Raw genomic sequence first — 19,828 nt, 5'->3', positions numbered from 1 at the left:
AAATTATGCAATAATGTGAAAAAACAAAGAATCTGTCAACATTTGTCGGGGAAAATGTGTGGTATTCATATTTTCTGTGTTAAAATTGCTGGATCTATTGTGAGTAGAAGTGTTGCAACGCATTGATGAATTGATTTTTTTACATACAACCACTTGATCAAGTGGTTGTATGATCTACTTTTCACTAGGCCATATTGTGACCAGAATGCTTAGTCAATGGATGCTACAGCTTCGTGTTTGCTTTCAACATTTAGCTTGTAGTAGACGTGCACATTCCACCATGACATCCCTGATCCATTGCTGAAAAGGATGCTTTGATCTTCTCCTCTTTCATATAGAACTGCTTCATGTCACAAAGAGGGTACAGCAAATGCTGAACAATGAATGACTGTGTCTTTGTGTTGTCATATTTAATTTAGTTTTTTTTGTTTCTTTGTCTTCAAGATGGCTTTTCAGCATTGTATTTTGTATTTTGTTTTTCTACATCTTTCTTTCCTTTCCTCTTCCTTTCATAACTTTGCTGTGTTACTTCTGGGTAGAGTGAACGCTGGCGCGAATGGCTGCTGCTGCTCACCCGCACAAAAAAAGGTTGTTATCCCGTGATTGTAAAGTGTCCTTGAGAGTTTTGAAAGGTGCTTAGAAATAAAATGTATTTATTATTATTATTATTGTTATTATTTTTATTACTGTTTTTGTTGTTGCTGTTGCTGATGTTATTATTATTTAGCATATATGCATTTTTGCTTTATCTCTAGGTATTAAACCCAATGGGCTGGGATGCCTTTGGCCTTCCAGCAGAGAATGCAGCTATTGAGAGAGGTCTTGATCCAGAAAATTGGACCAAAAGGTATCAAAGGCATGTTTTCGCTTCAAGATCTTCAACCCCCTGATTCTCTTCACTTTCCAAAGGAACATCACATCGATGCGGGAACAGCTGGATAGTCTTGGACTTTGCTTTAATTGGGACCGGGTGTGTAGGAACAAGACTGTCACAGGACAGTCAGACCGTATTGTCCTTGTCCCGCCCCGTGGACTTGACCAGAATGTTTCTTTCACAGGAGGTGACCACTTGCCTTCCTGACTACTACAAGTGGACACAATATCTCTTTATTAAGCTCTTCAAAGCAGGGCTGGCTTATCAGAAAGAGGTAAGACTCGCCTTTCCATCAAAGTACTTACCCGAGGTTTCTTTTGGAAGGATTATGATTGCTTTAGTTGCTCTTTCACAGTGACAGAGATTATTTTGGAGGTCTTCTTTAGAAAGCATTTGATAATGTGAAATTAAGTGTGACAACCTTTAAATAAAGCCTAAGGTCTGTCTCTTTCAATTGCAGCGACCAAATCAGTGCTTTCATTTTTCATAAGCAATTTGTGCATGCATGTGCGTGTGTACTATTCAGGGTGTGGTGAACTGGGACCCAGTTGATCAAACAGTACTCGCTGATGAGCAGGTGGATGAAAACGGTCACTCTTGGAGATCTGGTGCTCTGGTGGAGCAGAAGTTGCTTACGCAATGGTTCATCAAGACCACGCACTACGGCAAGGTACACTTGTGTGAATTCGATCTACAAGGAGTGTCACAAATGAGCCTAATATGATACTACCAATAATAATAAGAATACATTTCATTTATAAGTGCCTTTCAAAACTCTCGAGGTCACTTTACAGTCACAGGTTACGTTTTTCTGTGGGTTCGCAGCGGCAGCCACACGCACCAGCATTCACTCAACCCGGAATAACTCTAATAGATAGATGGTTAATAGGTAGCTAGATAGCTAGATAACTAGATATCTAACAGATAGTAAATAGATATCCAGCTTGATATCCAGCTAGATAGCTAGCTAGGTAGCCATAACAACAGTGAATGCTCCGCCTCTCTGATTGTACAATCAAACCTCATCAGGCCATCAATGCAAATGAATAAATATCCTGTAAAAAAAGAAGTTCTTGAACTCATGGAATTTTTTTCCTTTTGCAAATGATGTGTTTATCTTTTCAGTAAATAAAAAAAGTGACTCAATCGATTAAATATTAAATAGAGTTGATCATTTCTTATGAGGGAAAACATTTGGGGAGTTGAATGGGTGATGAGTGCATGATGATTGGTAGTTGTAGCTAATTGCCCTCTGCATTGTATGAGCATGTGTATAAGGCAAGGCAGTTTTGTTTTGTTGTAATTTTAGTCCAGACTCACCCCCCCCCCCCAAAAAAAAAAAAAAAAAAAAAGTGCAAAAATGAATGCAGATTTACCACCAACGCCAACATTGAGCTGTGAGTGATAAGCAATATGTGTTTCACACTTGATCAAGCCAGAATAGTTTCAAGTCAATTTGCTGCTGCTGTCCGTACACAGATGAGTTTAGAACAACGTGTATCCATCCAAGGACTCGTAAATACTGTTTGGGCGCTAACGGGTTCATTGAAGCAATCGTTTCCATAAGCAAACCTTGGATGTGTCTTGGTGACGTTGCTGCAGTTGCCTATGCTGGTCCATGTCGGAGGTATGAATGGAGGTGGGTGTACTACTGTGACAATGTATTTGCACATTTCTAATTTTCACTGGCAAATGGAGAAGTGGAGAGGAAGGAGGGAGAAGGTGTGAAGAAATAGAAGTGAGAGAGGCAGATGGAGAGGCAGGAGGGCCTTGACAAAATGAAGCATGCCAAACGTGTTTGTGATTTCCTCAGCCTCCCATTTCCCCACTTGCCTGTTCATCATGTCGGCTCGACAACATTAATTTCAGATTATATTTATGCTGCGCTCTACCGCATGCCGAAGTATGTCTTCCAACTGTAATGTTTTTTTTTCCCGAGATGATTTCAGATGACAAGAATCATTACGCAGATTGATTGTTTTGACATACACTGTGTGTCATTTCAAAATGTTTTATAATCACACTTGTTGCTTGTCATGCACTGTCAACCACAATTCCGTGTGTGAGTGAGCATCCGTTAGCACTCACACTCTTGCTATAGTCAAGTGATTCACAAACAGAATACCCTGGTATGAGTGTGCTGTGAAAAATCAAAATGCAGTTTGACTAAAAGCAGGCAGGAGGGCCTTAACAAAATGAAGCATGCCAAACGCAATGATCAATTGCACATTTTTGTTTGGCATATATTTATCCTGTTTATCTATTATTTATATATTTGGCATACTACTGACTTGTATAGAGAGAATCTCTCTGATTGTGTCTGAATGTGATAAAATTCCCTGATTTTTGTGATATGGCCATAGAAGGTTTTTTTTGTATAAGAATAATCTATTCATGTGGAACACACCCTCAAACACTCGTGGGAAAACTCCAGTTTGCGGATTTTAGAGCTCTTTCTGTTGAGACTTGCGATGCCACACGATGATGCCAAACCCCCTTCTAATGGGAAAACAGTTAACGCTATTTAGAAAGTATTGTTTAAGTGCTGCGCCTCAACAGAGAGACAGAACGGTAAATCAACTGGTTATTGTTGGACATTAAAAGTGACATCTTCACTTAGACACATATTTATATAATTACAGTGGATTTGTTTTTCAAAATAAAAACTTTTCCAAATATTTGTTTTTAATTATGTCATAAAATGTGTTTGGAATTAGAATATAGTGTTTTAGGGTCATCATTTGTGGTATATTTGTGGTTTAAAGTATTAACACAGGTATTTGGCGGCAGTTTATTTTTTTCTGTTGGACTAAATTTCATATGATTATAAATTTTAAAGAACAATTTAAATTTTAAAGAAATATTAAAGAACAATCGACACCTCCGGACAAGTTGCGTCCATAATTTGTAAAATGGCTTCAAATTACTTCTACTGAGCGCATTTTACAAAGATTCCACCGCATATAGCTATATTTTACATTTTAAGACTTGCACTGAATATACTTCATGAATATTCAGCGTTCTCGCGTTGATGACGATGCCCTAAGTTACGTCACGGAGGAAACGCCCGTGACCGAGAAAGCGACACACAATGCATTTTGGGTACTTTTTTTCATCTGAAAACACAGTGTAGATCGCGAAATTAGAAGGAAAACTACATAAATAACACGATGGGGAATCATTGTGTGTCGCAGCCAATTTCGGTAATACGCATAAAGAAGGTGTAAGTTTACGTTAATTCACAACAGACAAACCAGCCCATTTCCAACGCAGCTTGCGTGCCATCTAGTGCATTTTCTGGGCGCTACATTGGAGTCCAAACGGCTCGAATTGATACGGAAGGATTTCTTTAATCGATTGCAAACATTTATGCTTTCCTCTTCAGACCTATTTGAATCATATTCATAACTGGATGAGTAACAAGAAAGCATCTCCTCCGAACCTCAACTCTCTGAAGCATTTTTTTTGATTCTGGAGCAAGGCAGTGTGTGACCAATAGTAACGTCACGAACAACAGGGCGGGACTTCCTGAAACTGCCCAGTTCCGAGCTCATTTTGTGGCAGTTTTGGGACACTTTAAGTCATTTTTATTGGTGTTTTGCATTTGACTACAATATCAGCCTGCGTGTTTTGGGTATTTTAGATACTATAAAACGTTTTTCTGATGTCAGTTAGGAAACAAAAAAATGGTGTCGGTTGTCCTTTAAGCAGCCAATCACTTGTAATTCATTCTGGCCCATGTCAGCAGATTAGTGCATGAGTGTTGTTAAAAATTGTTACAATTTTGGTTGCCTGATTAACTTTTTAAAAAGGTGACAAAGCATGTATAAATGTTCATTTGCCTAAGTAGGCATACACACAAGCATGCACACACACACACACACACACAAACACACACGTACACACACACGTACACAAGCTTATAACCACACAGACCAATTGGCTTTCCTTTGGTTTCTATATGCCACTTGCTTGAAGCTTTCTTCTGTTGCCATGGAGACAGCCTTGCCCATCACAGTTCTTTAGCACACAAATGATTTTTTTTCTGCTTCTCATTTCAGACTGATATAATTTCCGGGTTTTGTTTTTGTCCTACTTTCATGAGAATGATGACCATGGTCATTGTATGTGTTTTCATATTTTAATATGGTTGTGGAAATGAATGATGAGTGCAACAGTTTCAGTGCTTCTGGGTAATAGATTGTGACAGCCTGAAAGGAAAATAGGTATAACAGCACTGGCCTTTGCCCAGCTGTGACATTTTGAATTTGAGTTGTTTGATATGCATAAGTTCTTTTTTTCCACCTTGCAGAATAACTGTGGCCATTTGTATTTTACAACTTAGTCAGAATAAACCAGGCAAAACAGGTTAATATTTTTTGAAATGAGTATTTGAAGTACGTATACAGTAGTCAAGTTGTATCTAATTGCGTCTTGTTTTTTTGTTGTTGTTTTTTTTTCTCTTCCACTCCAGCCTCTTCTGGACAGCTTATCTGACCTTCCAGAGTGGTACGGAGTCAAAGCCATGCAGGCAAATTGGATTGGAGAGTGCACTGGCTGCTACTTTGATTTCAAACTCAAGGTGGGTCTCTGCTTGTTATTTATTCATTCATCATTCTTGCTTTCTTTGGAACTCTTGACCTTGTTTCTGTAAGCACTTCTACATGCTTGTCCTCTTCAGCCATTGTCTTTCATCTGTTACTCATCAACTTGCGATTTGCTTTTTTTTAATCCTGTGATGCCCCCCTATTGTATTTCTATTGCGCCTGAGAAACCATTTGTTTGGACCAAAGGTTCTCAGCAGTGTTTGCCTTGTCAACTTGAACAGATTATGGAAAAATGTCAGCCTTGTTAAATGCTTTTCTTTTTTTTCCATAACAAATACTGTTTTGAGAATGGAAGCTTTTGTTATATGATCATGTAAACATATTTGTTCCTGACTTTATCGCGGTTCCCTTTTTGCCATTTTACTGCATTGCTTATTTCTTCTAAATTGAATATATTTTGCCAATTATTTGATATATTTTGGGATTTTGTGGTGATTTTTTTTCTGAATAGACTATTCTTAGAATGAAATATGAGGAAAACATCACATGGTCCAGATTGGCAAAATATGTAAATAAGCTAAATTGCAATTTATGTACATGTATGCGATGATTACCAACGCAAGGAGTCAATGTTAGCTTGTGTAATGAGAGTGAAACATTGATAGTTACTGATATTGTAATGCCGCAAGTGGTCATGTAGGCACACCCTATAATGCAGTTTCAATTGCTTTATTGAACAGACAATAAGAAAACAAATAGAATAAGCATGTACAAACATTAGCTCACCAAAATAAAACTGGCTCAGGTTTCCCAACTGCACATCTATGGTAAGGTAGACACGATCATCACACACATTTTAATGAGAGACCTAAACTTGCAATTGATGGGACAAGCCTTAAAAGACAACCGACACACTGTTTCCTCACTGACATCATATATATATTTTATAGCATCTAAAATACCCAAAACACGCAGGCTGATATTTTTATTCAAATGCAAAACACCATTAAAAATGACTTCAAGTGTCCCAAAACTGCCACAAAATGAGCTTGGAACTGGAGAGATGCAGAAAGTCCCGCCCCCTTGTTCCTGACGTCATGCCAGGATACTCCTTCACAAACTTCCTTGCTCCAGAATCAAAACAATGGCTTCAGAGAGTTCAGATTCGGAGAAGATTCTTTCTTGTTACTCATCCAGTTATGAATATGATTCAAATAGTCCTGAAGAAGTAAGCATAAACGTTTGCAATCGATTAAAGAAGTCCTTCTGTATCAATTCGAGCCGTCTCGACTCCAATGTAGCGCCCAGAAAATGCACAAGATGGCGCAAAAGCTCAGTTGGAAATGGGCTGATTTGCCCGCTGGGAATTTGTGTAAACCCACACCTTCTTTATGCGTGTTACCGCAATTGGCTGCGACACACAACGATTCACTATTCAGTGATTTATATAGTTTTCCTTCTAATTTCGCGATCATAACGGTGTTTTCGGACCAAACAAAGTACCACAAAATGCATTGAGGTGATGCCAGGTATGTCCTTTCTCGCTCAGGGGCGTTCCTTCCGTGACGTGAGGACTCGTCACCAACTCAAAAACAAGACTTCCGGAATATTCAGCGCGAGTCTTAAAACGTAAAATATAGCTATCTGCGGTGTAATCTTTGTGAAATACGCTCAGTAGAAGTCATTTGAAGTGATTTTACAAATTATGTAGACAACTTGTCCGGAGACATCGGTTGCTTTGACTGCTCCCTCTGAGCTCTGTGCACACTACTCACATAATCAAAGTCAAAGTCAGCTTTTATTGTCAAATATGCTAATATGCATGACATACAGCACAGATGAAATTACTGTCCTCTCGGACCCAGCGTGCAAGGTACTTATAATGACTTAACAAACATAATAAACATGAAAACGCAAATTTAATAAATAATAATAATAATTGGATTGGATTTGCCTTTATTATTATAATATAATAATAAATAATTTAATAATTTAATAATAAAGAAACGCTAAACAATAGAGGTCATTTAGAAGTCCTGTTATATTGCTAGTTATCTGGGGTTGTCTCGCTGGAGGCTGTAGGCGAAGTTAGGAACCAAGACCCCTTTCTCCATAGCCACTTTGACAAGCTCGTGTAGAGAGATTCAGAGACATTCCCAGGACATTGTTTTCCCAGCATATCTCTGGCCTTTCCCGGGGCATCCTACCAATGGGATGTGGCTTGAATCCCTCATGAAATATTCTTGGGCTACCTCATGTGATTGCTCTGTATGCAGAGGAGCAACAGCTGCTTGTGCCCTGTGGTTGTCCTAATGACCTGTCCAGGTTATAACCCACCTCTCCCTGAAGTTAGGATTGGCTCTTGCACACCTACGAGTCAAATGAGGATGAGTGAAATTGAAAATGGATGGGTGTTTACACATTGACTCAATAGCTCCCCCGGGGATGGTTTCCCATTTCTCAGGTGAGCGGAAAGGAGACGGGGGAGAGTCTGTCGGCATACAGCTCCTATCCAGAAGCGGTGTTTGGGGCAGCATACCTGGCCATCCTGCCCTCCCACAGACTTCTCCACGGGAGCAGTTCAGTCCGCTCTGTGCTAGAGAAAGCCTATCAGTCAGGCAGAGGTAAATATCAGTGTGAGGAGTCGTAAGCCTTTTTGGGTTTTGGCTTATTTGTAAAAGCGCATGTTATTTTTAACTCTGAATATGAGACCACGAGTTGGCAACTTTGTTCTCTTCTATCTGGTGGCCAAAAAATAACTTCAAGCTAACTGCTAAGCAACATTGTGAGAATATGTTTACATGTATTGCAATATTTTTACCTATCTGCAAAATTCAGTGCCAATTTATGGAAAATAGCATCGTTTTAAACCTGGCCTTCAAAGCATTTATGCTTTAATGGTATGTTTTGAGTCTCTTCATAAATATTACTATGCTAATGAAGACTACCTACAAATATGGGGACGGTGTAAGTGCAGAAAAAAAACCATCATCCTTTTAAGCGTGAAGGTGGTGGGGGGTTGGACATGATACAGGTGTGTTATTCATGTTTTTTTATGATATATTGCTGACCTGTTTCTGTTTGTTTTTTAACCTGTAGGTGTATGATAGTTGGGAATATTTCAAGATGATCTTTTAATTGAAAGTATTAATTGATTTATTTTAATTAGCCGCGAGAGGCGGCAGTGCTGCTTTGTTTTCACCTCTTTTCCCTTTGATTTACAGACTCCTTGACAGAGGTCACAGCTGTCAATCTGTTCACCGGAAACGAGGTTCCTCTTGTTATATCTCACAAAGAGGCATTTGATGGCTATCTAGACACTGTGGTTGGTAAGATAATTGTGTGATTGTGCCTTAACGTCTTTTCTATTTGTATTTAATTGTTATTGAGGTAAATGAGAAAACAAATCGAGTGGCATGAAAACATTTTTCAATCTCATAAAACTGTATGTCTGGTCTATGCAGTATAGCACGTTGCATCTCAGTCCATGCGCTGCGAGTTGTTTGTCTCACAGTAAGTGGCAATGGACTCCAAGGGATAGCTAACAATTAGTTGCGTCACAGTAATACTTAACATTAAATGCAAGGAGGCTTGTCGGGCATTCTCAAGAGAACTGTACTGAGTTTTTGTCTTTCTTTAAGCATTCATTTGTCTTGTTGTTTGTGTTATCATCACGCTGCAACCAGGCATGCCAGACTGCAGTGAGGAACATTTATCTGTGGCCAAAATGCTGAATTTAAGGTGGACCAATGTTCTGGAGAACCATGAAGATGGGACTGAAATTGTCATTAATTCTGATAAGGTGATGACAACCATGGCAATAATACGATTGACATTTCCGAGCTATACCTGACATGTATGTGTATCTGTATGCTTTGCTCAGAATGATGATGATTAGATTTGCAATTTTAATATGATGGTTATGATTTACGAATGTTTACCAAGCAAATTGGGGAGAAAATAATGTTTTATAACGCACCCTATGCCACAGGATAATTGACCAGGACATCCAAAAATGCTCGCATTTGCTGACATGATTCTAAAGGGGACACATTTATTATACTCACAACTGGGACAATTACAGTGGTCAACAAATACAAACATTTTTTTTCTTTCATTAGAAACGCAAGTAAATGTTTCTAGATGATTCCAAATCTTGCAAAAAAAAACACAGATAAAAATATAAATAAGACATCAACACAATCATATGCTATTTAATGCAGTTACTGTATATCTTAAACCAAACAGTGTTTATGAATTAAGTTTTAAATTTATCAATGAATTATTTTTTTTCTGAGAAGTTGTAACTATGAATTACAAAGTACAGGAATTTATGTATTGGGTCAACTTGAAATAAGCATAAAAAATACACCAGGGATACACAAAGCCATCTCTGATTAAAATATGCTTTTGTCCGGTGAAATTGGTATGTATGTACTTATCTTCACATTTGTCTGTCCATCCAGAAACACTGAAGCTCTGTTTACATGATAGTTTTTCTGTATCGTCCGGTCATTGCTTGTGCGGAAAGAAAATGGCAGGGTTTGGCAGACAAAGGTTTGCAGCTCATTAAAATATGTGTTTTTAAAGATTAATTGCTTACACAGTTGGGAGGGGGCGGGCAAATGCGCAGGTATTCCAGAGTCTTCTTCCATTAATTCTTCTCCTTCTCCTCTCCACCCTTTGTGTTCCTACTGCATAAATATCAGTTTTCAGGGCTGACCAGAAGACAGGCCTTTGACTCCATTACTCGAAAGGCCAGGGACCTGAAGGTCGGGGGCCACCTTACCAGCTCAAAGCTCAGAGACTGGTTGATATCAAGACAGCGTTACTGGGGCACACCCATTCCTGTGGTCCATTGTGAGCATTGTGGTCCAGTTACTGTCCCCGAGGAGGATTTACCGGTCACCTTGCCAAAACTGCCCTCTCTCACTGGAAAAGGGGCATCGCCTCTGGCAGCTGCTCATGACTGGGTCAATTGCAAATGTCCAAGGTAAGATGATTTTGATTCACGATAATAATAATTCCTATTTATGGCATTTAGGCCAAATCTCAAAAGTCAGAATTTGATTATTTTCCCATGAATTTTGAAAAGTCAATATTGTTGGTTCTTTTGCAGAATCTGCACATGAAATATTATTGACCTTGCAGTGTTAATTGTTTAACAAATAAGCAGTTTGGGGGTTGGCAGCTCCACAAAAGTGATACTTTGGTGGTGCAAAAATGAAGCCTGTGATATAAAAAGGCCTGCAGTTCAGGTAATCGCATCGAAACAAAGGGAATTTTTATTTTTAACAACACAGGGACACTGTGTCATGGAAATGAGATGTTGACAATAATAAATGCAATAGGTAAACAGGTCTGATTGCCAGCTGGAGTTTATGAGCTGAGATCAACGCTTGCATCCATAATATAAGGTATTTTTTTGTGCAACACAGAGGCCATGAATTCTCCAGCTACAGGGCTCCCCACTGACAATTAATGACCACATGAAATGGTAGTTATTTTTGCAATGACAGCGATCCGGTCTCAAAATCACATCTTCTTTTCCTTTAGGCTTTTCCCTTCAGGGGTCGCCACAGCGAATCAATGTCCTCCATCTATCCCGGTTTTGTGCATCCTCTTCTCTCACACCAGCTACCTTCATGTCCTCTTTGACCATATCCATAAACCTCATCTTCGGTCTTCCTCTCGGTCTCCTGCCTGGCAGTTCAAGGCTCAGCATCCTTCTCCCGATATAGACACTCTCTCTCCTCTGGACATGTCCAAACCATCTCAGTCTGGCCTCTCTGACTTTCTCTCCAAAGCCTCTAATATGAGTTGTCTCTCTAATGTACTCATTCCTGATCCTATCCAACCTGGTCACTCCCAAAGAAAACCTCAACATCTTCAGCTCTGCTACCTCCAGCTCTGCTTCCTGTCTTTTCTTCAGTGGCACTGTCTCCAGTCCAAACATCATGGCTGGTCTCACCACTGTTTTATACACTTTTCCTTACATCCTAGCTGAAACCCTTCTATCACACATCACACCTGACATTTTTCTCCAGCCACTCCAGCCTGCCTGGACACGCTTGTTCACCTCTTTTCCACACTCTCCATTGCTCTGGACAGTTGACCCCAAGTACTTAAAATCCTCTACCTTCTTTATCTCTTCTCCCTGTAGCATCACTCTTGCACTTGGATCCCTCTCATTCACACACATTTATTCCGTCTTCCTGCGACTGATCTTCATTCCTCTCCTTTCCAGGGCATATCTCCACATCTCTAGTTTCTCCAGTTCTCGCTACAGATCACAATGTCATCTGCAAACATCATGGTCCAAGGAGATTCTTGTCTAACATCGTCTGTCAGCCTGTCCATCACCATAGCAAACAAGAAGGGGCTCAGAGCTGACCCCTGGTGGAGTCCCACCTCCACCTTGAATTCCTCAGTCATACCGACAGCACACCTCACAACTGTCTTACAGTCATGATACATGTCTTGCACCGCTCTGACATACTTTTCCGTCACTCCAGACTTCCTCATGCAATACCACAGCTCTTCTCTGGGCACCGTGTCGTACAGTTTCTCCAGATCTACAAAGACACAATGCAATTCCTTCTGACCTTCTCTGTACTTCTCTATCAGCATTCTTAAAGCGAACACTGCATCTGTCGTACTCTTTTTTTTGGCATGAAGCCATACTGCTGCTCACTTTTTTTTGCTTTTATAATTAGGCGCAGATACAGATAGCATTTGGTGCAAATGTTGTTAAGAGGTTGTGGTTTTGTGACTTATTGCTTCATGTATGGTTTTACTCCCTGGTGATTTCTACTATATTTGTGACTGAAGATACAAAAAGGGGAGGAGTAGCAGTACTTTACATTGCAGGAGTTTCTGAAAAACTACAGAGTCCTTTGGTAACACAAAATTCCTACTTATTTCAAACATTTTAAGGCAAAAATTGGTGCATCCAAACGATAGGCTAACAAATGAAAAACAAAGTAATGTAGTTTTCAATACATTGTAAGAATGAAAATTGTAAAGAGCAATACATTGGGGAGATTAAATAAATTCTCAAAAAATACTTTATCAACATCGCAGGGATAATATTAGTGGGCCTCAATCGGCAGTACATATGCACCTAAAAGCGAGCAACCACTCATTTGACAACAATGAGGTTAAAATCTTAGCAAAAAAACATAGATGGTTTGAAAGGGGACTAAAAGAAGCGATTTTCATAAAACAGCTGAATCCTTCACTAAACCGATATGGTGGTGTGAGGTTCAATTTGGATCGTTCATACAATAGCCTGCTTAGGCAACATAGGATTAGTGCTGATGAGGTGATACCGGAGGAAGTGGGGCAATCAGGCCAGTCGTTAGTCAGATATAAATCAAAATATACTGTATTATATTTTACGGATCGTTCCTAGCTATGGAAAACATTGCACATTGTTAATGTTACGGGCAGTGCAGTTTGAAAAACATTAGGCTGCAAATCTACAAAAATCTCTGTTACGTTTGTTATTGAAACTGTAAGATTCCTTCTAAGTGTTTTGATAGTCATTATTTTTTAGCAGTGGGAAATGCACGAAATGGGAATGTTCCACAGGAAAAAAAAGAAACTTGTGACATATTGTAGCTTTCAATGTTTTAATTGCTGCAACCTTTTTAAGCTTCACAGCATTCATTCCTCCTTGAACTCTTCAAGTCTTTTTAAGTCAGATCAAGATTCTCCAGGCCTTGCTGACGTGCAAGTGGGTAGAATAGCAAGACAAGCCTTCTGAAGCACTTCCACCCAATTGACTACAATCACATTTCCAGATCAGTGATTTTTCTCATATGCATCATGTTTGAGAAAGGGGCGATAGAGAATGTTCCTTGCTTTTGATGCAATATTTCCGAAAGTGAAACTGCCCATAATTTTGTTTGCAGAATAAGTTCAGAAAAATGTTGCTGTATTTTCTCCTAATACAATGAGGACCAGCCGAGCCTTTAGGGGCAGATGGAACTTTCAGTGGGAGCCTACACATTTCGCAACCATTCTGCTTTAGATTCTGATTGGATTTTGTTATAAAAGATGTCTGAGATAAGAGAAGCATGAGATGATGATTAAGAACTAGTTTACCATATTTACGTGTGCGAACACTTATTGGCTGTGAATGAACTCAGTGTATTGAAAGAACTGAAAATGCAGATTAACTTCAAGGGCTGAGGTGGGAATTTGTGGTTCAATAAAATGAATCACTGCCAAGGCGCCATGTTGATTTAAACAATGGCCCAATCAGTTGTGGATGGCACAAGTCATCAGATAGTGTTCACACTTTTCCACAAAGCTGCAAGAAATCCTCCCATCAGATGTGATTGATGGGTGTAATTGCAAAGGCGCTGTTAGCGTCTCACTCCCCGTCTCCCCTCCACTTTAAGTGTCGTTGGAAATTTGTTCCCGTCTCTCGTCACGCTTGTCCAATTAAAGTTTGAGAGTAACGCAGAAGAACACGGTGATGAGAGCTGGGCGGCTGGGATGGAGCTTCATCTGTCCTTGAGGATGTCATATCCTATGTGCTCATCACATCCTCAACTCTCTGCAGCTCTGTAAAGTGGCCTGCTGCGAACTGAACCCTGGCTCGTCTTAGCTTGGTTGCGAGCCAAATTTGTTGTGCCACAAATTCCCCAGTACGTAAAGAGAAGCCATGTTGGTGCCACTTTGACAGATGAGGATGGAGCAAATGGAGACCCACCATCTTGGGCTGCTTAACTTCCTACATCCGTTTTCTAACATTTTCACAAGCAGCTTTAACCTGTTCATACGTTTATATAAAAAAAAAGGAAAACATGACAAAACTTCAGATTTTGGTTACTGCTTGAGTTTTACACTCCCCAAGATGCAACTAGAAATAAGTAAATTGGTACCCGTTTATCAAACCGCAACAGTTTGCAGACGTAGGACAACAGAAATGCCTTTTGAGTACCAACTCATATCGGCATGTGTGTCTGGGTAGTGCTCCCATATACTACATGTTTGATTGATTGATTGATTGATTGATTGATTGTCTCGATATTGAACAAGTAAAAAAGTAAAGTAAAAATGTTAATTCTATAGAGAAATATATATACAGCGGTACCTCGGTTCTCGAACGCCTCACAGTTCGAACAAATCGGTGTTCGAACAAAATATTCGAGATATTCTTGCTTCGGCGTTCGAACACCGATTGATGTTCGAACGCCAATACGACGCGTGAGTGCGTACGCGAGGGTGGGGAGCTGAGCGGCGCACGGGTGTATCGCTCTCTCCGTGACCAACTGTTGTCGCTAGCGGACGTGCTGCGTTTTGCTCTAGTGTTTAATATAGGTGTACGAAGAGTTTTAGCCCCTAATCATGCCTCCAAAGAAAGTAAGTGCTGCTTAAAGTGACAAAAAAAGTAGTGCGTACAACTATTGCATTTAAGAAAGAAATAATCGCAAAATATGAAGGAGGTGTGCGAGTGTCTGATCTGGCGAGGGAATACAGCATGGCGAAATGTACTATCAGTACGATATTAAAGGAGGCTGTGAGTTCTAGTGATGTGGCTGTGGGAGTGAGAGTGTCATTGGATAGATATTTGAAGAGAAAAGAACATCCTGTAGCCGAGTCATCCATAGCTGCCATGTTCCGAGCGAGAATGACTCGTCGGAACGTAGTGGAATGTTTGGGATCCCAAAACAGACACGTACTAACCAAGCAGGATGTTTATTCACAAATCAAAGAAAACACAGCGAGTAAGAAGGCAGGGGGTGATCCGACCCGCTTACTCCGCCAAAAAGCAAATGGCACACGAGGATGCAAAATGACACAATCCCGGAAGATGACATAAATTTATGGGACGCAGGGAAAATACTTTGGACCGGATACACTCGCGCATCGAAGGAAGAGTCCAGGTACGGTGGCGAGGTGAGTCAATCATCCGGCATTGGCGAGGTGATCGCGAACCGTATAAATGCCCCATGTCCGTGATTAGAGAATTGGCAGCAGGGGGAGAACGGCCGGGAGAGGCAGCCCCCCTTTTCATTTGTTTAAAATAACGCCTGGCTTCCAAATATTAACCTTGCTACACCTTAGCATTGTTGCTAGGCAACTTCATGGTCTTATTTCGTTATCATTGCCATTTTAATAGCCTATTATGGCGGGTGGCCCTGGGGTTTTGCCTTTCTGTCATAAGTGATTTTGTTTGAGTAAAATGTTGGAGAGAAAGACTGAGTCAAGATGAGACATGTCCATCCATGCATTTTCAGAACCACCTATCCTTCTGGAAAGTAAAGAAAATCCAGAGGAGCATCAGTGTTCACCGTTTTATGATTATATATATTGTTGGAGCACCCTGGGACATTTTAAAACTCCATCAAGACTCATTATGAAGTGCCAAGCATTTAACTTCACTGTTCCGCTTGCTGGAGAAATTTTTGTAAACATGGTATTGCAATTCTTCTTCCTTCCTCTGTCAAATGTTATATTGGCAGATTCACATCACAAAGCAAAACACAATAGATGTTACAGCTGCGTGTTTGCTTTCAACATTTAGCTTGTAGTCGACGTGCACATTCCACCATGATGTCCCTGATTCACTGGTGGAAAGACGCTTTGGTCCTCTCCTCTTTCATCTAGAACTGCTTCATGTCATCACAAAGAGGGTACAGCAAGTCCTGAGAATGAATAATAATAATACATTTTATTTCAAGCGCCTTTCAAAACACCCAAGGACACTTTACAATAAAAACAATAAAACAAAGCACATAACAATAAAACCATAAGTAAAATGATACATAATAAAATAGCAGATAGAACTAGACATTGAAAGCAATTTTAAACAAGTGGGTTTTGAGGTGAGCCTTGAAAATAGGGAGGGAGTCAATATTGCGGATGTTGGGTGGAAGAGAATTCCAGAGTTTGGGAGCAGAGCGGCTGAAAGCTCTGCATCCCATCGTGGTGAGACGGGCAGAGGGCACATAGAGATGAAGGGAGGACGAGGATCTGAGGGACCGAGAGGGAACAGAGATTTGAAGCAGGTCAGAAAGATAGGGAGGGGCAAGGTTATGGATGGCTTTGAATGTAAACAGAAGTATTTTGAATTCGATACAATGTTTAACAGGCAGCCAGTGGAGTTGCTGGAGGACAGGGGTGATGTCTCTCTGTGTCTTTGATTTGTCATATTGTCTCTATGCTGTCATATTTGTTATTTAGTTTTTTTGTGTTCTTTTGACTTCAAGACGGCGCCGCGAGAGTGGCTGCCTTTCCAGCAGCTCATGTATTTTGTTTTTCTACTTTCATTCCTTTCATCACTTTGCTGCTGTGAAATGTAAATTTCTCCACTGTGAGACTAATAAAGGCAAATCCCATCCCATCCCATCCCAAAAACGATTTGGCTGCGGTCATGCAGGGAACAAGGTGACATTTCCAACACAAATACATGATCATTCCCTTGTTAGCACAGCCTGCTTGTCAGGGCATGGGACCAATGTTCCAGTGCCAATTTGCTTTCAACTGTGCTTGTCTACAGAGGCTTAACCTCCGCAGCCAGATGGAGGCACTGTCACATTCACACATATAAATATCACACAGAGATGCCAATTCTGCAGGCATAAAAACAGGGGACGGTAATGTGTAAGCTTTTCTAATTTACAAGCTTAAACTTGATGTTGTTCCACAGTGGCAACTTTTTAATGTTTTTTGGCTGTCATTTAAATAATAAATAATAAATAATAAAGGTATTCTGATTCTGATTCTGATTTCAGATGTAACCGCCCCGCAAAAAGGGAGACTGACACCATGGATACCTTTGTAGACTCAGCCTGGTATTACTTTCGTTATGCCGACCCTCACAATACAAAGAGGTATGGATAGTCTTATTTTTTAACTTGACAGTATTGTTTTATTCCTGTCTGATTGTCAAGTACTTTTTTGTTGTTTTTTTGCAATTCTGAAGATACTTTTAACGTGAGTCTCAGTTGCCATATACAGTACATGTGCCAAATCTTTTTCTTTTCAGATACCAATTATCAGTCAGACTTTTTTCCTTTTTTGTCCAGTCACACACATCATTAGCTACTGCCCGCAATTCAGTAGTAACTATTGTTTTATCTAAGACCAAACAGTCTGTAAATATACGCACATGGAATGAGATTCAGAGGCCACACAACAACTGCCACAAAGTTAAAACCATTGGTGACAATTTCAGGGTTTTTTTCCTTTGTTTTTTTTTTTATTTTATTCTGGTAACGACATTGATGCGATCTGAACACTTTTACCTTGTTTGTGTTATTTAGTTTTTCACTGAACACACACAAAACCAACTTGCTTTCACACGATGCTATGTGCCCGAATATCACTCGTCAAGTTTAGCCATGTTTTGTTTCATTAAATATCCAGCACTTGAAATGCTACTCTGCTTTGACTCCATTCAACTGCACAGCTGTTGAACTCCCAATAACAAACCTTTTTTTTTTTTTTTTTCCAAGATGGCGGCGCGTGCACACGCAGCGGCTCCTCTCTCTCCCGGCAAATTGTTTTTTTTCGTGTTTATTGTGTTTGTCTTACTCGTGCAAATGTCCGTCTCCGTTGGCCTCGCTACACCCGAGGCGTACCTACTCCCGTGAGGTTCTGCTCGACATCGGCAGTTCATTTTTAAAACCTAAACCAGCTGAAGCAGAAGTGCTACGCAAGCATGGATTGCTCAGGGAGTCGGCTCATCCATTGAGCCCCACTCTTCCACCGACCCCCACTCCTGCACCAAACCCAGAGTGGAGGCGCCACAAGCGCTGTATGAGGAAACAAAAGAGGGGAAAGCGTGGAGGTATTCGCATTAGGCTCGCGGCTAGCCGCCACCGGACTTGCATTCCTACCATCACGCTGGCTAACGTGCGCTCGCTGGACAATAAAATGGACTACATCAGACTTCTCCGCTCAACTTCCAAGACCGTGGGTGAGTGTTGTGCCTTTGTGTTTGTGGAAACATGGCTGACCGACAGCATACCGGACAGTGCCATCCAGCTAGCCCAGCTAACTAGCTTCCGGGCAGACAGAGCGCTCGTCGAGGCGGGGAAGACTCGCGGCGGGGGACTCTGTGTTTACATCAGTGATGCCTGGTGCCGCAACGCTGTTGTGGTATGCAAACATTGTTCTCCACTGATGGAACTTATGGTCATAAAATGTCGGCCATTCTACCTGCCGAGGGAATTTAGTGCCATACTGCTGGTAGCAGTTTACATCCCCCCGAGCTCAATTAACAACAGGAGCGCGGCATTGAATGAACTCTACCAGCACATCAGCGAGCAACAGACAGCCCACCCAGATGCTTTCCTTATCCTGGCTGGCGATTTCAACCACGCCAACCCGAAAAGTGTTTTTCCACATCTCCATGGACACATTAACTTTCCGACGAGAGGTAACAACATTCTGGACAATGTTTTCACCACACACAAAGGAGCCTACAAAGCCTACCCCCTCCCCCACCTAGGAGCTTCGGATGGATGACGTGACTGTCACCAGATCTGTCACCATCCTGGCCAACCAGAAGCCATGGCTGACGGGTGAAGTCCACAGGCTCCTCAGGGCTCGGAACGCTGCCTACAAAGCTGGCGATGAGCGGGGCCTGAGGACAGCCAGGGCCAACCTGTCACGTGGCATCAGGATGGCCAAGAGACAGCACTCCAGGAGGATCGCCAACCACTTCAAAGACTGCAGTGACACCAGGAACCTGTGGCGTGGGATACAGACCATCACAGACTACAAGCCCACTCCACAGACCTGCGAGAACTCCACCACTCTGCTGAACCAGCTGAACGACTTCTTCGCCCGCTTCGAGGCAGACAACAGCACTCCAGCACAGAAGACCCCACCACCTCCCGCCGAACAGGTGCTGACACTGTCCCAGGACAGCGTGAGGCGATCCCTCAGAGGGACCAACGCACGAAAAGCCCCGGGTCCCGACGGCATTCCTGGCCGTGTTCTGAGAGACTGCGCTGTGGAGCTCACAGATGTCTTCACGGACATCTTCAACACCTCTCTGAGCCAGGCTGTTGTGCCCACGTGCCTCAAAGCCACCACCATTATCCCGGTCCCGAAGAAGTCGTCCCCCACCTGCCACAATGACTACCGCCCGGTCGCACTCACTCCCATCCTCATGAAGTGCTTCGAGCGGCTAGTTATGAACCACATCAAGGCTGCCCTCCCACCCACCCATGACCCCTTCCAATTTGCATATCGGCCCAACCGCTCGACCGATGATGCCATCTCCACTGCTCTCCACACAGCGCTCACCCACCTGGAGACCAGAGACTCCTACGTCAGAATGCTGTTCATCGACTTCAGCTCAGCATTCAACACAATCATCCCCCAACAACTCACCAATAAACTGAGCAAACTGGGGATCAGTACCTCCCTGTGCAACTGG

At 41.5% G+C, this 19,828-nt stretch overlaps 1 protein-coding gene across 2 annotated transcripts in view; it reads left to right on the top strand.

Annotated features, from left to right (window-relative positions):
• lars2 (leucyl-tRNA synthetase 2, mitochondrial) overlaps positions 1-19,828 on the top strand; it is a 57,443-nt gene that overhangs the window by 11,252 nt on the left and 26,363 nt on the right. For both annotated transcript variants that reach the window (XM_088999028.1, XM_088999027.1), the window contains exons 4-13: positions 756-847; positions 910-970; positions 1,059-1,148; positions 1,401-1,544; positions 5,349-5,456; positions 7,886-8,045; positions 8,646-8,750; positions 9,108-9,223; positions 10,131-10,414; positions 17,172-17,270. In XM_088999028.1, coding sequence (XP_088855154.1) covers positions 756-847; positions 910-970; positions 1,059-1,148; positions 1,401-1,544; positions 5,349-5,456; positions 7,886-8,045; positions 8,646-8,750; positions 9,108-9,223; positions 10,131-10,414; positions 17,172-17,270 — 1,259 coding nt within the window. The remainder of the gene's footprint in view (positions 1-755; positions 848-909; positions 971-1,058; positions 1,149-1,400; positions 1,545-5,348; positions 5,457-7,885; positions 8,046-8,645; positions 8,751-9,107; positions 9,224-10,130; positions 10,415-17,171; positions 17,271-19,828) is intronic.

The sequence above is a fragment of the Hippocampus bargibanti genome, linkage group LG06 (genome assembly GCF_051943395.1).
Source record: "Hippocampus bargibanti isolate YZ-2025 linkage group LG06, ASM5194339v1, whole genome shotgun sequence".
Lineage (NCBI taxonomy): Eukaryota > Metazoa > Chordata > Actinopteri > Syngnathiformes > Syngnathidae > Hippocampus > Hippocampus bargibanti.
This window is presented reverse-complemented; position numbering and strand designations above follow the sequence as displayed.